A 15,219-nucleotide genomic window follows, 5' to 3' on the forward strand; every position below is an offset into this window, starting at 1 on the left:
AATGTTGAGGAGTGTATATCCATATAAAACATACAGCATATTCTGCCCTTGTCCATATTTTTTCTGCACAATACAAATCAAATTACAAAAACCAAAAATGTAGCCTAAATCAACATGGAGGCAAATATGTCAATAGAACACAATGGCAGAAATATTCCATACCACAATGTCCCACAACGAAATAATCCCAAGACAAAATGAGTTGACAATGAAACAATGTATATTATAAAAATAACCTTTAGCTTACAATTTACAAACTGTATTACAATCTTATTGGTTAACCTGCAATGCTGGCCTTTTTATCCAGCTAGAATGATTTAAAAAAAAACAAACATACATACATCAGGGCCAATAATTTACATTCTGTATAAAGAATAGGTTAATACCATGCTCAGATTTCTTACATCTTCTGTTAATATTTTATGACTGCAATTTGTCAAATATATATACCTGCTTGCCCTGTACAAATAGAAAAATGCATACAGTTTAATCAAAAGTTAGCAAAAAAGTAGTCTGTAAACTATCATAAAAGTCTTACTATATTAACAGATCTACAAGCAGCGTGTAACAGGGTTAAAAGACATTAAGGCAGTACTGTAATACATTTATTTACCAAATCATATGTAATACTTTTCTGTTTTAAACCAAAGTGTTATATAAGGCAGGTATATGGTCCCAGCAAAGAAACATTAAGCACTGACACTGGAATCAACCATCTTAAATATGTAAGATATTATATAGATATGGAATTGTACAGTAGTATGTACCATGGTGCAGGCAAACCTACATAGAGTAAATGGAATACTGTCCTAGTAGTGGCACTTTTTATGGTACAGTCTTGTAATCCATGAGTAGCTTTATATGTGCCTCCATCAGCAGGCTCAATCACTGTCCATTGAAAAGGCAAAGTTCTCTTACTCCTCCTCACAAATTTGTTAGCCATCATGTGCACTGTGATGGGCAGTTTCCTGATCCAGATTTTCCACTTTCACCAAAACCTGTAAAGAGAGAAGGTTATTCTCCTAGATGAAAAGCCAGAATTTACTTTCTAACCTCTATTCTGACACTTTTCTACTGAATATTTTACTTTATGGGATATTAAACTTCAGCTAATTATATCACTTGAAACTTCATTCACATAGGCTATGAAAGGGAACTGGCCATGTAAAAAACGCTAATAACCTGCAGAAATGGGGTTAATCTGCAGACTAGCAGCGTTCGGAAGCTGCCCAGCATTGAGCCCCCGCTGCCGGGCAGCAGGCTCTGGCTTTCAGTCGTATGCGTGCACCAGCGCAGCTTCAGTCATCGGTCAGTACATAATGAGTGTAACCAATTCCCAAAACTGACTGACAGCAGCTAAAACATCTCTCCTACTTCTATACCTTTTCCCTGCCGGCTTCCTGTGTCTGACAGGTTACTTATGTTACAGTGACCTATCACTCAGACAGAAGGCAGGTAGCGAGTGGGGAAAAAGATAGAGAAGTTGTAGAGCTTTAGGGTATGTGCACACGTTCAAGATTTCTTGCAGAAATTTCCTGACAAAAAACGGACATTTCTGCCAGGAATCCGCATGCGTTTTTTTCACGTTTTTTTCCCAATGCATTAAATAGTGGGAAAAACGCAAAAAATCCGCAAAACTAATGAACATGCTGCTTTTTTTTACCGCGATGCGTTTTTTTTCGCGGACAAAAATTGCAGAATACATTCTAAATGATAGGATGCATATGTATGTGTTTTTCATGCGTTTTTATCGCGAAAAATCCTGAACGTGTGCACATACCCTTAAGTGCAGGGTCCACTCACTCCATTTACAACTCAGTAGCACACAATTTCAGCTATAGATTTCTCTAAAACAGTAAAATTGATATCTACAAGAAAAGTACGGATTTACTCGGAATTAAATTGCCTTTATATACACACATGCCATTAGCATGTTAGATAAAATACTGACAACAGGTTCTCTTTTAGACACAATGAAGCAGACTTTCCCTATAGCTATGTTCAGATAAAGTCAAAAACTTTGAAGTTTCAGAAATCAAAAAATCCAAAACCGAAATGGACATGATGCCAGGGTTGAAAATCCACAGCACATCCCAAAGTACAGAGATGTCTGCCACATGTGAATGGATTTTTTGCGTTTAGTAAAAAGAGTGTTGCCTTTAAAAGACTGTCCCAACACAGTAAAAACATAAGAGATGACAGAATCTGACTTTACTGACAGAATAAAGAGAACATACCATCTGCTGCACTGTTTTGTGAAGCCATTAGTTGAACTTTTATATCCATGGTCTTTCCGTGCACAGCCTCTGGAGTAGTATTCGACAAAGGACCTAAAATGCAAGATCATCAATTAGAGCCATACAAACTTTTTATTTTATTATTTCATTCATGGTCATAGTTTCTTCCACCAAGACCATATGTGTAGACAGGTATGTTAAGAAATGAACCCGCCACCTACCAAAAAGATCAATTAATAAAGTAAACTGTCTACTTTTGCTTCAGTTTATTTCAAAAACCGACTAATACCTAAACATACTTTATTGAAGATAGATTAAAATTAGTAGACAAAAAACCCGCAAACCTACCCTAAACAAAAACTTTGGGCAACTAGTTTTCCCTGTAATTCCCTAGTCCACCCTTCCTACCAGTGGAGGTTGGCACCCTAGCTTGTTCGCAAATTGGCGCCCCCACTCACCGACGGCTTATCCTGATAGAACCTACCCAGCCCTACTGTACAGCAGGACAGAAAGATGGAGACCGTGTCAACACAAACGTGCCGCTAGAAAAATGAAAAAAGGAAGGGGGTGGTGAATAATAGGGGATAAACAATAAATATCAAAGGCTACAGCAAAAAATTGTCATTAGTTTGCCTAAGATGCCCAAAAACTTAGATAGCCATAGTGTAAATTCATAATCAGTGAAACCACAATAGAGATTTGGAATAGGGGTATAATGTGCTGTGCCAAGCCTAGATTAACTGGCCCTCACAGGCCCTAAAAAACTGTCCCTACCTGGCTGCGGAGGTTGGCACCCCTAAATAAACACGCCAGTGGCGCCCCCGCTCTCGTCGGCTGCTCCTCAGTAGCCCTATCCACTTACCCTATACCGTCTAACCATAAAGCCCGTATGGACTGATGTGGACTTGGGAGGGGGAGGGGGGAAGGAAAGGACAGTATAAGAAATATTGCCAAAGTAGGTCAGGGGAGTAAATAAACCCGTTTCTGATGAGATTATTATCTCAGCTGAGGTACCGCATTACATGTAGCAAGCAGCACTTCAGGATGGCCGTATGCTGTAGTGTGCAATAGGGGAGGTATTCTGATGATTAAATCTAAGTACGGTTTTTTCCCATGCATTCCACAATATCCTTTACTTTCTAGGACATTGTCCCCGTATTACGGACCCTAGGGAAGATAAAAAACAGGTGGATGCGTAGTTTATACACAAGTAGTGGGTAACTGTATAACAATTTTGTATTTACTGTTATTCTGGTGACTGTAAGCAGTTTGCTGATGGGCATTTGTGCAATAACCTGCTATATATAATATTATTCTGACAAACTGAAAGTGGTGTGCACAATATCTGAAATACGGCACCTCAGCTGAGATAATAACCTCACCAGAAATTGGGTTAGTTGTTCCCCTGATCCTTTTTTTTTGGGTTAATATCTCTCAACTGGTTGTATATATTGGTTTACTGGGGATTGAAAGGAGCCTGCGGGAGGGCACCTATGCAATAACATGTGCAATAACCTGCTATACATAATATTATCTTGACAAACTGATAGTGATATGCACAGTCTTTGTAATGCGGTACCTCAGCTGAGATAATAATCTCATCAGAAACGGGTTTATTTAACTCCCCTGACCTACTTTGGCAATATTTCTTATACTGTCCTTTCCTTCCCCCCTCCCCCTCCCAAGTCCACATCAGTCCATACGGGCTTTATGGTTAGACGGTATAGGGTAAGTGGATAGGGCTACTGAGGAGCAGCCGACGAGAGCGGGGGCGCCACTGGCGTGTTTATTTAGGGGTGCCAACCTCCGCAGCCAGGTAGGGACAGTTTTTTAGGGCCTGTGAGGGCCAGTTAATCTAGGCTTGGCACAGCACATTATACCCCTATTCCAAATCTCTATTGTGGTTTCACTGATTATGAATTTACACTATGCCTAAGATGCCCAAAAACTTAGATAGCCAAACTAATGACAATTTTTTGCTGTAGCCTTTGATATTTATTGTTTATCCCCTATTATTCACCACCCCCTTCCTTTTTTCATTTTTCTAGCGGCACGTTTGTGTTGACACGGTCTCCATCTTTCTGTCCTGCTGTACAGTAGGGCTGGGTAGGTTCTATCAGGATAAGCCGTCGGTGAGTGGGGGCGCCAATTTGCGAACAAGCTAGGGTGCCAACCTCCACTGGTAGGAAGGGTGGACTAGGGAATTACAGGGAAAACTAGTTGCCCAAAGTTTTTGTTTAGGGTAGGTTTGCGGGTTTTTTGTCTACTAATTTTAATCTATCTTCAATAAAGTATGTTTAGGTATTAGTCGGTTTTTGAAATAAAGTGTTTGAATACTATACCAATTTATCAATATTTAGTTTTATATCTACTTTTGCTTCAGGCATTGTAAATGTCATGGATTTTTGTAATGCACCTTAAAGGATATCTGGCACTTAAAAAAAAAAAAAAGGCATGTAGTTGCTAAGGCTGGTTTCACACTTGCGTTTGGCTGGTCTGTGTATGGCTGTGTACATCCTCCCTTAAGCTCCGCCTACTTCTGCATGCGTCCTGCATACCCATCTTTAACATTGGGTACACAGGGACATACGTTTTATGCAGCTGCGTTCGCATGCGCATTTTGACGTGCCCGCTGACCGCACGTGAACGCAAAAAGTCGAGTCCGTCTCAGCAGGTAAGCCGCGGGCGTCGGTGCACACATAGTGAACATGGGATTTCTTGAAATCCCATCCACTATGCTGTAACATCTGGCCACTGCGGAGGTACGCAGCTTTCAACCTGCAGCATTTACTGACCATGTGCACCTACCTCAATTGCCAAACAAAATTGCAATAAATGGACTTAAATCATTATGCCTACAAAAAAAATTTTTTCCTTTCATTTACTAACGTACCAACTTAAGAGAACTCGCCAAGCTGTACTAATGGCTAAAAAGAGTAATGTGCTCTTATGTCATCTTCAAAGTTCCCCTACACTGATTAAAATTGGTGGACCGGCTTATTTTTGCTCACCATCTAAGGCCTCATTCAGACGTACGTGTTGTATCCATAAAAAAAAAACTAATACGACAAGTACCCATTACAATCTAAAGTGCTATTCACATGACCATTTTTTCTCCAGTATCACGAATGTCAAGGACCAAGTCTAGGAGTCCATGAAAAACACATAGCACATGGAAGGCATTTGTGTGCCGTCCGTGTTTAACCCCTTCACGCTGCGGCTTTTTCGTTTTTGCGTTTTCGTTTTTCGCTCCCCTCCTTCCCAGAGCCATAACTTTTTTATTTTTCTGTCAATATGGCCATGTGAGGGCTTATTTTTTGCGGGACGAGTTGTACTTTTGAATGACACCATTGGTTTTACCATGTCTTGTACTAAAAAACGGGAAAAAAATTCCAAGTGTGGTGAAATTGCAAAAAAAAGTGCAATTCCACGCTTGTTTTTTGTTTGGCTTTTTTGCTAGGTTCACTAATTGCTAAAATTGACCTGCCATTATGATTCTCCAGGTCATTACGAGTTCATAGACACCTAACACGTCTAGGTTATTTTTTATCTAAGTGGTGAAAAAAAATTTCAAAACTATGCTAAAAAAAAAAAAAAAAGGCGCCATTTTCCAATACCCGTAGCGTCTCCATTTTTCATGATCTGGGGTCGGGTGAGGGCTTATTTTTTGTGTGCCGAGCTGACGTTTTTAATGATACCACTTTTATGCAGATAACGTGTAGCTGAATTGCAGGCTTGCTATGAGCGCCGACCATAGGGTGGCGCTCACAGCAGGCCGGCATCAGTAACCATAGAGGTCTCAAGGACCTCTATGGTTACCATCCTGACGCATCGCCGACCGCCGATCATGTGACTGGGGTCGGCGATGCGCTTATTTCCGTCCGTGTGCCCGGAAGTGGTAGTTAAATGCCGCTGTCAGTGTTTGACAGCGGCATTTGACAGGTTAATAGCGGCGGGGGAATCGCAATTTCACCCGCCGCTATTGCGTGCACATGTCAGCTGTACAAAACAGCTGACATGTCGCGACTTTGATGTGGGCTCACCACCGGAGCCCACATCAAAGGGCGAGACATGACATGCGCGGTACTAGTACGGGGCATGTCGCGAAGGGGTTAACATTGCAAAGTATAGGAGAAGCTTTGTAATTTATTTCTTTATCATTAAAGGGAACCTGTCACACCCCCCCCAGGCGTTTGAAACGAAAAGAGCCACCTTGTACAGCAGTAATGCTGCATTCTGACAAGGTGGCTCTTTTAGTTATTGGTGCTGTAACTGCAGAAATAATCCGTTTTGTAATTTGTCCCAAATACCTTTCTTCAGTCCTGGAGGCAGGCCTTTCCCCCCCTGCTGCTGACGCCACACAGCCGTCACTCAAATCCTCTTGGCGCCGGGCGCCGCCTCCTCGTCGCTGTTTTGAAATGAGCCGGCGCCTGCGCTCTTTTGTCCTGCCTTGGGCAGGCGCAGTGAGTGCTGCCCGTCTGTCCTCATATGCAGTCTAGCTGACTGCGCCTGTGCGGCCGCCCTGCCTGTGAATCCCCGCCCCGCAGTGTCTTCTGATTTATTTTCACTGCGGGGCTGGGATTCACAGGCAGGGCGGCCGCACAGGCGCAGTCAGCTAGACTGCATATGAGCACAGAGGACGGGCAGCGCTCACTGCCCAAGGCAGGAGAAAAGAGCGCAGGCGCCGGCTGATTTCAAAACAGAGCTGAGGAGGCGCCCGGCGCCAAGAGGATTTGAGTGACGGCTATGTGGCGTCTGCAGAGGGGGGGGGGGAGGCCTGCCTCCTCGACTGAAGAAAGGTATTTGGGACAAATTACAAAACTGATTATTTCTGCAGTTACAGCACCAATAACTAAAAGGGCCACCTTGTCAGAATGCAGCATTACTGCTGCACAAGGTGGCTCTTTTAGTTTCAAACGCCTGGGGGGGGTGACAGGTTCCCTTTAAGTGAAAAACACTGATGGTAATAACAGACACACTGACGGTGGAAAAGGACACAATGCTGCATAACACTTATTGACACTGGTACCAGTTTTCATGTATGTAAACACAAGCGTGCAAATGAGGCCTAACATGTATGAGAGCCTTCCTTTTCTCCTCTGAGCCAGATCTTGCAGTTTGACTATTCATAGGATAGGACATCAATAATACATTGCAAGGTAGTTGACACCCATCGCCTACACAGTTGTTAACTTGTCCTTTTGTTGCCGAATATACGGTGCACTGCGCCAAAACACAACTCTGCTGTGGTAATGGATGTTCTCTGCTTCCAATAAATGAAAATCCACTGCGATGTACAATAACAGCACTTTCTATGAGATTTCAAGAAGTTTCATGGGCAGATTTGAAATGCGCAGCATGTCAATTTTTGCGGCAAGTGTTAAGACTTCACACTTTGCACTATGTGGTTGCAGCTACACACACAATATTTGCAATACAAACCAGAGTATTTACCACTGTTAATTTCAATGTGCCATTTCCCATTATAATTATCTGCAGCAAAAACATCTCCTAAATTCGATTATTTTGCGTTTAGGTTCCTGTCTTAAGGAACATTTGTGCACTAAAGAGCATTAGAAAGGGTGGACACTTACAGTTGACAAAATAAGCATTTGAAAAATAGATTTGCCTTTCAATTCCTTGCACATGATTTTTGATAATGCAGTAAATCATCTGCATGCTTTCGATCAGGGGTCTCAAACTTGGCTGGGTAAGTAGGTCACACAGAGAGGTAAAACAAAAAAAATGTATGTAGAAGTTCACTGGTCTTATTCCTTATGGGAAATAAATTTTGTTTTAAGTTATATCATTTTGTTTTCTATGCAACTTTTTGATCTTTTTATTCCATTTTGTAGGTCTCAATGTATGTAAATTTTTATGGTGTCCATATGGGTTATGGTACAGTTGTATACTTTGGATCATTCCAAGTGTGGCGATCTCAAACGAGTACTTTTTTTGTTTTCATTAGTTTTCACATAGAAAAGCATTATTAGGGCCAAATATTTTTCTGTTATATCTTAAGACATTGACCTAGGACCAGCTGCCCAGCATCACAGAAAAGACACCTCGGCTCCGATTACTACACACTTTTCTGGCCTGATGGCCGTTCCTCCTTCGGCCTACTCTCGGCTGACCCGAGAAGGTCTATGGCGCTCCAGTACACTGTGAGCCGCAGTTAACAGCCACAGCGGCTGCTTGTTTGAGACCCATGCTTTAGATCTGTACATTAACACACAGGATATTTGGATCTAAAACAACTGAAACAAAAGCTTTACGAAGGCATTGGATGCTCAGTGAAAACAACAAAGACTAATACTGCGGGCAACACTATTTTTCCCCTGAAAACAATGAACACCACAATGGAAACAAAGACAAGTGAACAGAGCCTAAAGGCTCAGCAGTTTTACCTTTTTCAGAACCTAGGAATTTCACAGAAGAATCATGCCTGGCAATGGACATGGGCAATACTTTTCTAGTTGATGGATTCTCAGATGCTGCAGAAACAGTGGCACTTGCGGTTGATATATTAGACAAGGTTTTTTCCATAGACCCATACGAGTTTCCCTCCTCAGTATCGGAATCATCAGAGTGAAGAGGATTGGTAAAAGATAAGGGGGCCTGAAGTGCAGGAGTGTTCTTGAGGTCTATATGGCTTCCTGCTTGGGAAGCCAGAACATTGCTATTTAGCAAAGTCTTACTATCAGAATGACACATGTCTAAATGTTTATCAGCAGAGGAAGACTCGTTTTTACATGCCATGTGCTCATTCCCCACAGTAGAGGAAGTGGAAAGTCCTTTTTCCAATGGAAGATGGTCTGGTCTTTTTGGGATATCAAGGCTTCTTTCGAGCGGCGCATCTTCTAAAGATTTAGTAGATATTGAACTTCTACAGTCCACACAAGGATTGGATGATATTAATGACAGAGACTCCAAAGAACTAGACACTTGAGTTTTAGGCAATTGGTCAATTGTATAAGATGAAGCAGATTTTATTTTAAATCCAAGTCCCCTTTGAAGACCTGTAGTGGTCTCAAAACTTTTTGGACTTTCCTGAAGAGGTACTTTCTTTATTTCTATACTTAGTTTACGTTCTATCTTTTTCTCAACAGTAGGTTCTCCTTTTTCCATTGCATCACCTGTCTTGTTATAGTTCTCATTCATGTCGGTCGTATTTTCTGAGGATACTATGTGCATAACTGGTTTTGGATGATAACGATCACTGTCTTGCCACACTGTAGTCACAGTTGGGTAAGCAGAAGGAGGAGAGGGTGTCAGAATTGGTGGAACAGGGTGAGGCTCTGGTGGCTGCAATATTTCTTCCTTAACATCTCCTTCTACAAGGCAACTGAAAAATGAAATACATTGGATTATACACTTGTGGAGACTCCTGTGTAACAACATTGTCAGTTTTATACTTAAATTGCACATATGCTAACATTTCAAAAACAATTCACACAAAATAAAAAAAATAAAAAAGGACTAACAGGATCCTGCCACACGAATCATCACTTTGCAGAAATCTTTCAGTATCCAGCCTTTCGTGTTACTCTGAAGGTGGAGATCTAAGGGATAATGTGGAGAGTGATGTCAGAATGAGGAGACGTCATGCATGCTCCTCTGGGAAATAATACACAAATTTCTTCTTCAGAGAGGAAGAGAATTAGAACTCTAGTTCCATCTATTAGAAGTAGCAATCCTACAAGCCAATATCAACCCTTTAACGAGCCTTGCCATATGACTTGGGGTAAGAGCCAAATCTCGTTAAAGGGACGATATTGACTTTTAGGATTGCAATTTCATAAATGGTGTAACTAGAGTTCTAGTTCTCTTCCTCTCTCAAGAGACAGTTTACATATCTGAAGGATGAGGCACTGTTAACCTCCTCACTGACAGATACCTCTCCTCATTAACCTTAGAGTCCTGTAGCACCCAATGTCTATCTCCACTGCAGCGCACCACCAAAAGAGTATGGCTTGGGTTGGAAGACGGTTTACGGCTCAGTTACTGCTGTCCTTCTCATGCTTTAGCCCTGCCAATCCATCATACACCACTGTTCATTGGTCACTGCTCTGCCTTGTATCTCAACAGGCAATCAATTACTTGATTTGGGCAAAGAAATAGAGTATCTAAATGTTATACCAGGTTACAAGTGAACCAGTCACATTGAATATGCAGTCTGATCTGCCACCAAAATTTTTATGGAGCAGTACAAGCTGGATATATTGATATACAGGATGGGCCCAAAAAACGATCTGTATCAAAGCTGTATTACTACATTTATATAGACAAAGGGTATCAAGTAAGTTATGTTTGATATCTGCCATCACATTGGTGCTCAAAGTGGTCATCACTAATGTCCAGACAGTTAACTACTAAACAAGCAGCTTTAACTAAAGTGTCCACAGGGATTTCTCTAACATTTTAATATCTTCTCATAGTGCAGCCAGTGTAGATGGCGTTCTAGGGTACACAACATCCTTTAAGGTTCACATACAAGTAAAAGTCGAAGGGTGTTAAGGGACCGAGGTGGAAATTCACCACGGTCGTACTTCATACAATGTCAAATTTCCAATAATACTTCATAATGTAAAACAAAAGTCACATAGGCAGCTTTTATAATACAAAGGCTGAGAGAGAAAGAAAATCCCTCACTCCCTGTGAAAATGTCACTAATAGTGATTAGATGGAATACTCCCAAAAGGTGTATATACTAACGAAATGGAGTGCAGAAGCACCACCAAGAAGGTATAAAACAATGATTTTATTAATACAATATCACGCAAATAAATCAAATTATCATAAATTATGACACAGAGGAAAAAAGGTTAGGAGACATGCCGGAACAGCAGAGAGAGGGTGGACATCTGAGTCACCAAGGGTTAATGGGATCATATATCAAAGAATACATGCAGTCAAATAAGAATGGTGCATGAAAGTAAAAAAGCACCTTATTATGATTATTCTGCATATGTTGTTATACTGCGTTTTTGCACAATGCACTATTACCACTTTATTACCAGCCGTGTTCTTGCGGAGTGACTTTCCTATAATATTTTGTAATATACACTGTGTTCCAAATTATTATGCAAATAATATTTCCTCATATTTTCTCTAAATTACCTATCTGAATTGCAGTCATTATTATTATTATTATTTATTTATATAGCACCATTAATTCCATGGTGCTGTACATGAGAAAGGGGTTACATACAGGGTTATAGCTATCATTTACAGTAAACAGGTTTACAGTGACACACTGGTACAGAGGGGAGAGAACCCTGTCCTTGCGGACTTACATTCTATGGGATAGTGGGGAAGATACAGAAGGTAGGGGTGGGCGGCGGCGTCGTTGTTTTCCAGTCATCTACTATTCTAGTATAATTGCAATGTTTTGGAACAAACTGCCTATGAAAACAGTATCTTTAAAAAAAAAAAAAAAACCACAAAATGCATGTTCCAAATTATTATGCACAGCAGAGTTTTCAACCTTTTTTTTTATTTTGAACAAAAAAATGGTCAATTGTGAAGTTATAAGCATTATCAGCTTATTACAAAATGAAATCAAACAGTTTTCAAGTGAAAACTTTATTCTAGGTGATGTTACATTTGCACATAGGACCCCTTGTTTGAAAGAAGCTTCTGAACTCTCTCGTCCATTGAATTTGTCAGTTTTAGGATGGTTTCTGCTTCAATTGTTTTGCATGTGGACAGAATACCCTCCCAGAGTTGTTGCTTAGATGTGAACTGCCTCCCGCCATCATAGACACTCCTTTTGATGATGCTCCAGAGGTTCTCAATGGGGTTGAGGTCAGGGGAAGATGGTGGCCACACCATAAGTTTGTCCTCTTTTATGCCCATAGCAGCCAGAGATGCAGATGTGTTTTTTGCAGCATGAGACGGTGCATTATCATGCATGAAAATTATCTTGCTGCGGAAAGCAGGGTTCTTCCTCTTGAACCATGGCAGGAAGTGTTGTTTTAGAAACTCCACATAGATTATGGAGTTCATCTTTACCCCTTCAGGGATCATAAAGGGGCTGTCAATCTCTCTCCCCATGATTCCAGCCCAAAACATTACTCCACCTCCTCGTTGGCGCCTTAGCCGTGTTTTTATGGGGTGTCCATCAACCAGCCATCCTCCACTCCATCCATCTGGACCATCGAGTGTCGCACGGCACTCATCGGTGAACAAAACAGTTTGGAAGTCAGTCTTCATGGATCGTTTGGCCCACTGGGGCCGTTTCTGCTTGTGTGCAATGGATAGAGGTGGTCGACAGGATGGTTTACGCACAGCTGCAAACCTCTGAAGGACCCTGCATCTTGTTGTTCTGGGGACGTTGGAGGCACCAGCAGCTTCAAAAACTTGTCTGCTACTATGACAAGGCATTTTTGCAGCTGCTATTTTAACCTTACGCAATTGCCTGTTGGAAAGAGTCCTCAAATTTTCCTTATCAGCACGCACACGTGTGTGCTGGGAATCAGCTACATACTACTTGATTGAAACCAAAGAGAAAAAGGTAGACTAGTATAGTATGCACAACCACAATCAATATAGAAAATATATATAACACCTTTATTGCACCTCAAAAGACCCCCCCCCCCCCCCTACCTTCTCACTCCTTTCTTTGGTCTAGCAGGATCATTTGTCCTGCATCCTTATCGGCTGGCTTGGGCTGTTTAGCTGAACTTACCCGCTTTCATGTTCCTCTAGGGGCGCAGCGTCCTCCGGCTCTCCTAACCAGGCTATTGTGTGCACAGCGGTATGTAACTTACCCTAATTGATTTATCTATTTAATCCGGTCATATGCACCTCCAGGTCGCTTCCCCTGACGAAGCTGCTGCGGCAGCGATACGCGTGGGGCCTGCTTCCACCACACTCCTCTATTTCTGGGCTATTCTGCCTGTCTCCCCTGTTCATTCATAGGGAGTTTATTTACTTGCTATTTTTGGACTTCTGCCTCATATTTTTCTGCAGCACATTTCAGGATCCATCTTATCCATGCACAGGTTGTATCCACAGGGTTGATGTATTTCATCTTCACCTTTACTTCAGGGGACTATAAATATGGGTCACCCTTTTGGGCTATTTGCTCTTTATACCTGGGATAGTGGGTATATACATAGTGCTGTTGTTGTCATATATATGGATTGCCACTCATTTTCAATGCATATGCAGGACAATATTTATAGGTGTTATGAGGAGTTTCTATCGTTTGGAGTGTGGTTTTTTCGTACTAATTCATGTACCATGTTTTTATGTGTATATCTTTTGAGGTGCAATAAAGGTGTTATATATATTTTCTATATTGATTGTGGTTGTGCATACTATACTAGTCTACCTTTTTCTCTTTGGTTTCATATGCTCATACATAGACTAGGTATTGCACCCCTTGATGATCATTATCTTCCCAGTATACTATAGTGCGCCCCTGTTTCTATATAACTTCTCCGACATACTTCTTGATTGTGCGATGATCACGATGAAGTGTCTTGGCAATGTTGATTGTAGTCATGCCTTGACCTAAATACTCCACAATTTGTTGATTCTCTGCAGCCGACACATCCTTTTTCGCTCCCATTTTGGCAAAAAATGTAGGCTGCTTAATAATGTGGAACAGCCTTCTTAAGTAGTCTTGCCTTTATTTGGACACCTGCCAAACTAATTTGCACAGGTATCTGCAATTGCTTTCAGTGATATAAAGAGCCCTGACACACATCACCATCAATGAGTTTAAACCACAAACAAAAAAATTCTAACCTTATCACTCCTAAACTCTTTGTGCATAATAATTTGGAACACAGTGTATTTTATGTTCACTTGGGTTATTAATTGTGCCCCTAAAATGTAGCACACATTCTGCCCTTGGTTGGCGGTCTTATTAATCGTAATTTTTTCTTATTATGATTTACCTTTGCGGATTGCACTGGGGATTTTATCACTGTAGTCCTTCTAACGGTTGCGCTCTTGGTCTTCGATAAGATGGCCGCCGTGGTGCGCACGTGCGCTCTGATCTCTGCGCCGTCCTGCTTTGCCGGAGGCTCTCAACTGCACTCTGTGCGCATGCCCCATGATGTCATCGGGTGAATCACGCCCACATGTGCGCAGAGTGTAGACGGCCCTGGGGAAAGGGGACATTTGCGGTGCATGACTTCCGGGACGCGTACGCCGCTTGTATCGGCACCTCTGTACACATTACTATTTAAACTCTTGAGACATAATACAATGTACTCCCCTTTTTGAGAAGGCAGTAACACGAAACGCACGTCAAGGGGGCCAGCAGGGAAACGTATGCATATCACCATTTATGATGGGTAAGCTGGGCTAATCATTTGATTATGTGACTGGTGATGTATGCAGATATATATTCTTTTGATTGGTCACCAGTAGTGAGCGAGTATACTCATTGCTCGGGTTTTCCCGAGCACACTCTGGTGGTCTCCGAGCATTTGTAAGTGTTCGGAGATTTAGTTTTCGTTGCCTCAGCTGCATTATTTACAGTTACTAGACAGCTTGAATACATGTGAGGATTCCCTAGCAACCAGGCAACCCCCCCATGTATTCAGGCTGGCTAGCAACCATAAATCATGCAGCTGCGTCAACAAAAAGTAAATCTACGAGCAGTTACAAATACTCGGAGACCACCAGAGCATGCTCGGGAAAACCTGAGCAACAAGTATACTCGCTCATCACTAGTCACCAGTCTTTTTTTACTTTCATGCACCATTCTTATTTGACTGCATGTATTCTTTGATATATGATCCCATTAACCCTTGGTCACTCAGAAGTCCACCCTCTCTCTGATGTTACGGCATGTTTCCTAATCTTTTTTCATCTTTGTGTCATAATTTATGATAATTTGATTTGTGTGATATTGTATTAATAAAATCATTGTATTTTATACCTTCTTGGTGATGCTTCTGTACTCCTTTTCTTTAGTATAAATACTTCAAAATGGTCTTGGCGTTGCTTGAATGTCGAGTGT

At 41.5% G+C, this 15,219-nt stretch overlaps 1 protein-coding gene across 1 annotated transcript in view; it reads right to left on the minus strand.

The window, feature by feature from the left end:
- Window positions 1-202: 202 nt before the first annotated feature.
- Window positions 203-15,219, minus strand: part of PTPN12 (protein tyrosine phosphatase non-receptor type 12) — an 80,102-nt gene continuing 65,085 nt past the window's right edge. Inside the window, exons 13-15 of the mRNA XM_077264702.1 lie at window positions 8,645-9,582; window positions 2,238-2,330; window positions 203-998 (exon numbers count right to left, since the gene is read on the minus strand). Of these exons, the coding sequence (XP_077120817.1) occupies window positions 943-998; window positions 2,238-2,330; window positions 8,645-9,582 (1,087 nt within the window). The 3' untranslated portion in view covers window positions 203-942. The remainder of the gene's footprint in view (window positions 999-2,237; window positions 2,331-8,644; window positions 9,583-15,219) is intronic.

This window comes from Ranitomeya variabilis, chromosome 5 (assembly GCF_051348905.1).
Source record: "Ranitomeya variabilis isolate aRanVar5 chromosome 5, aRanVar5.hap1, whole genome shotgun sequence".
Lineage (NCBI taxonomy): Eukaryota > Metazoa > Chordata > Amphibia > Anura > Dendrobatidae > Ranitomeya > Ranitomeya variabilis.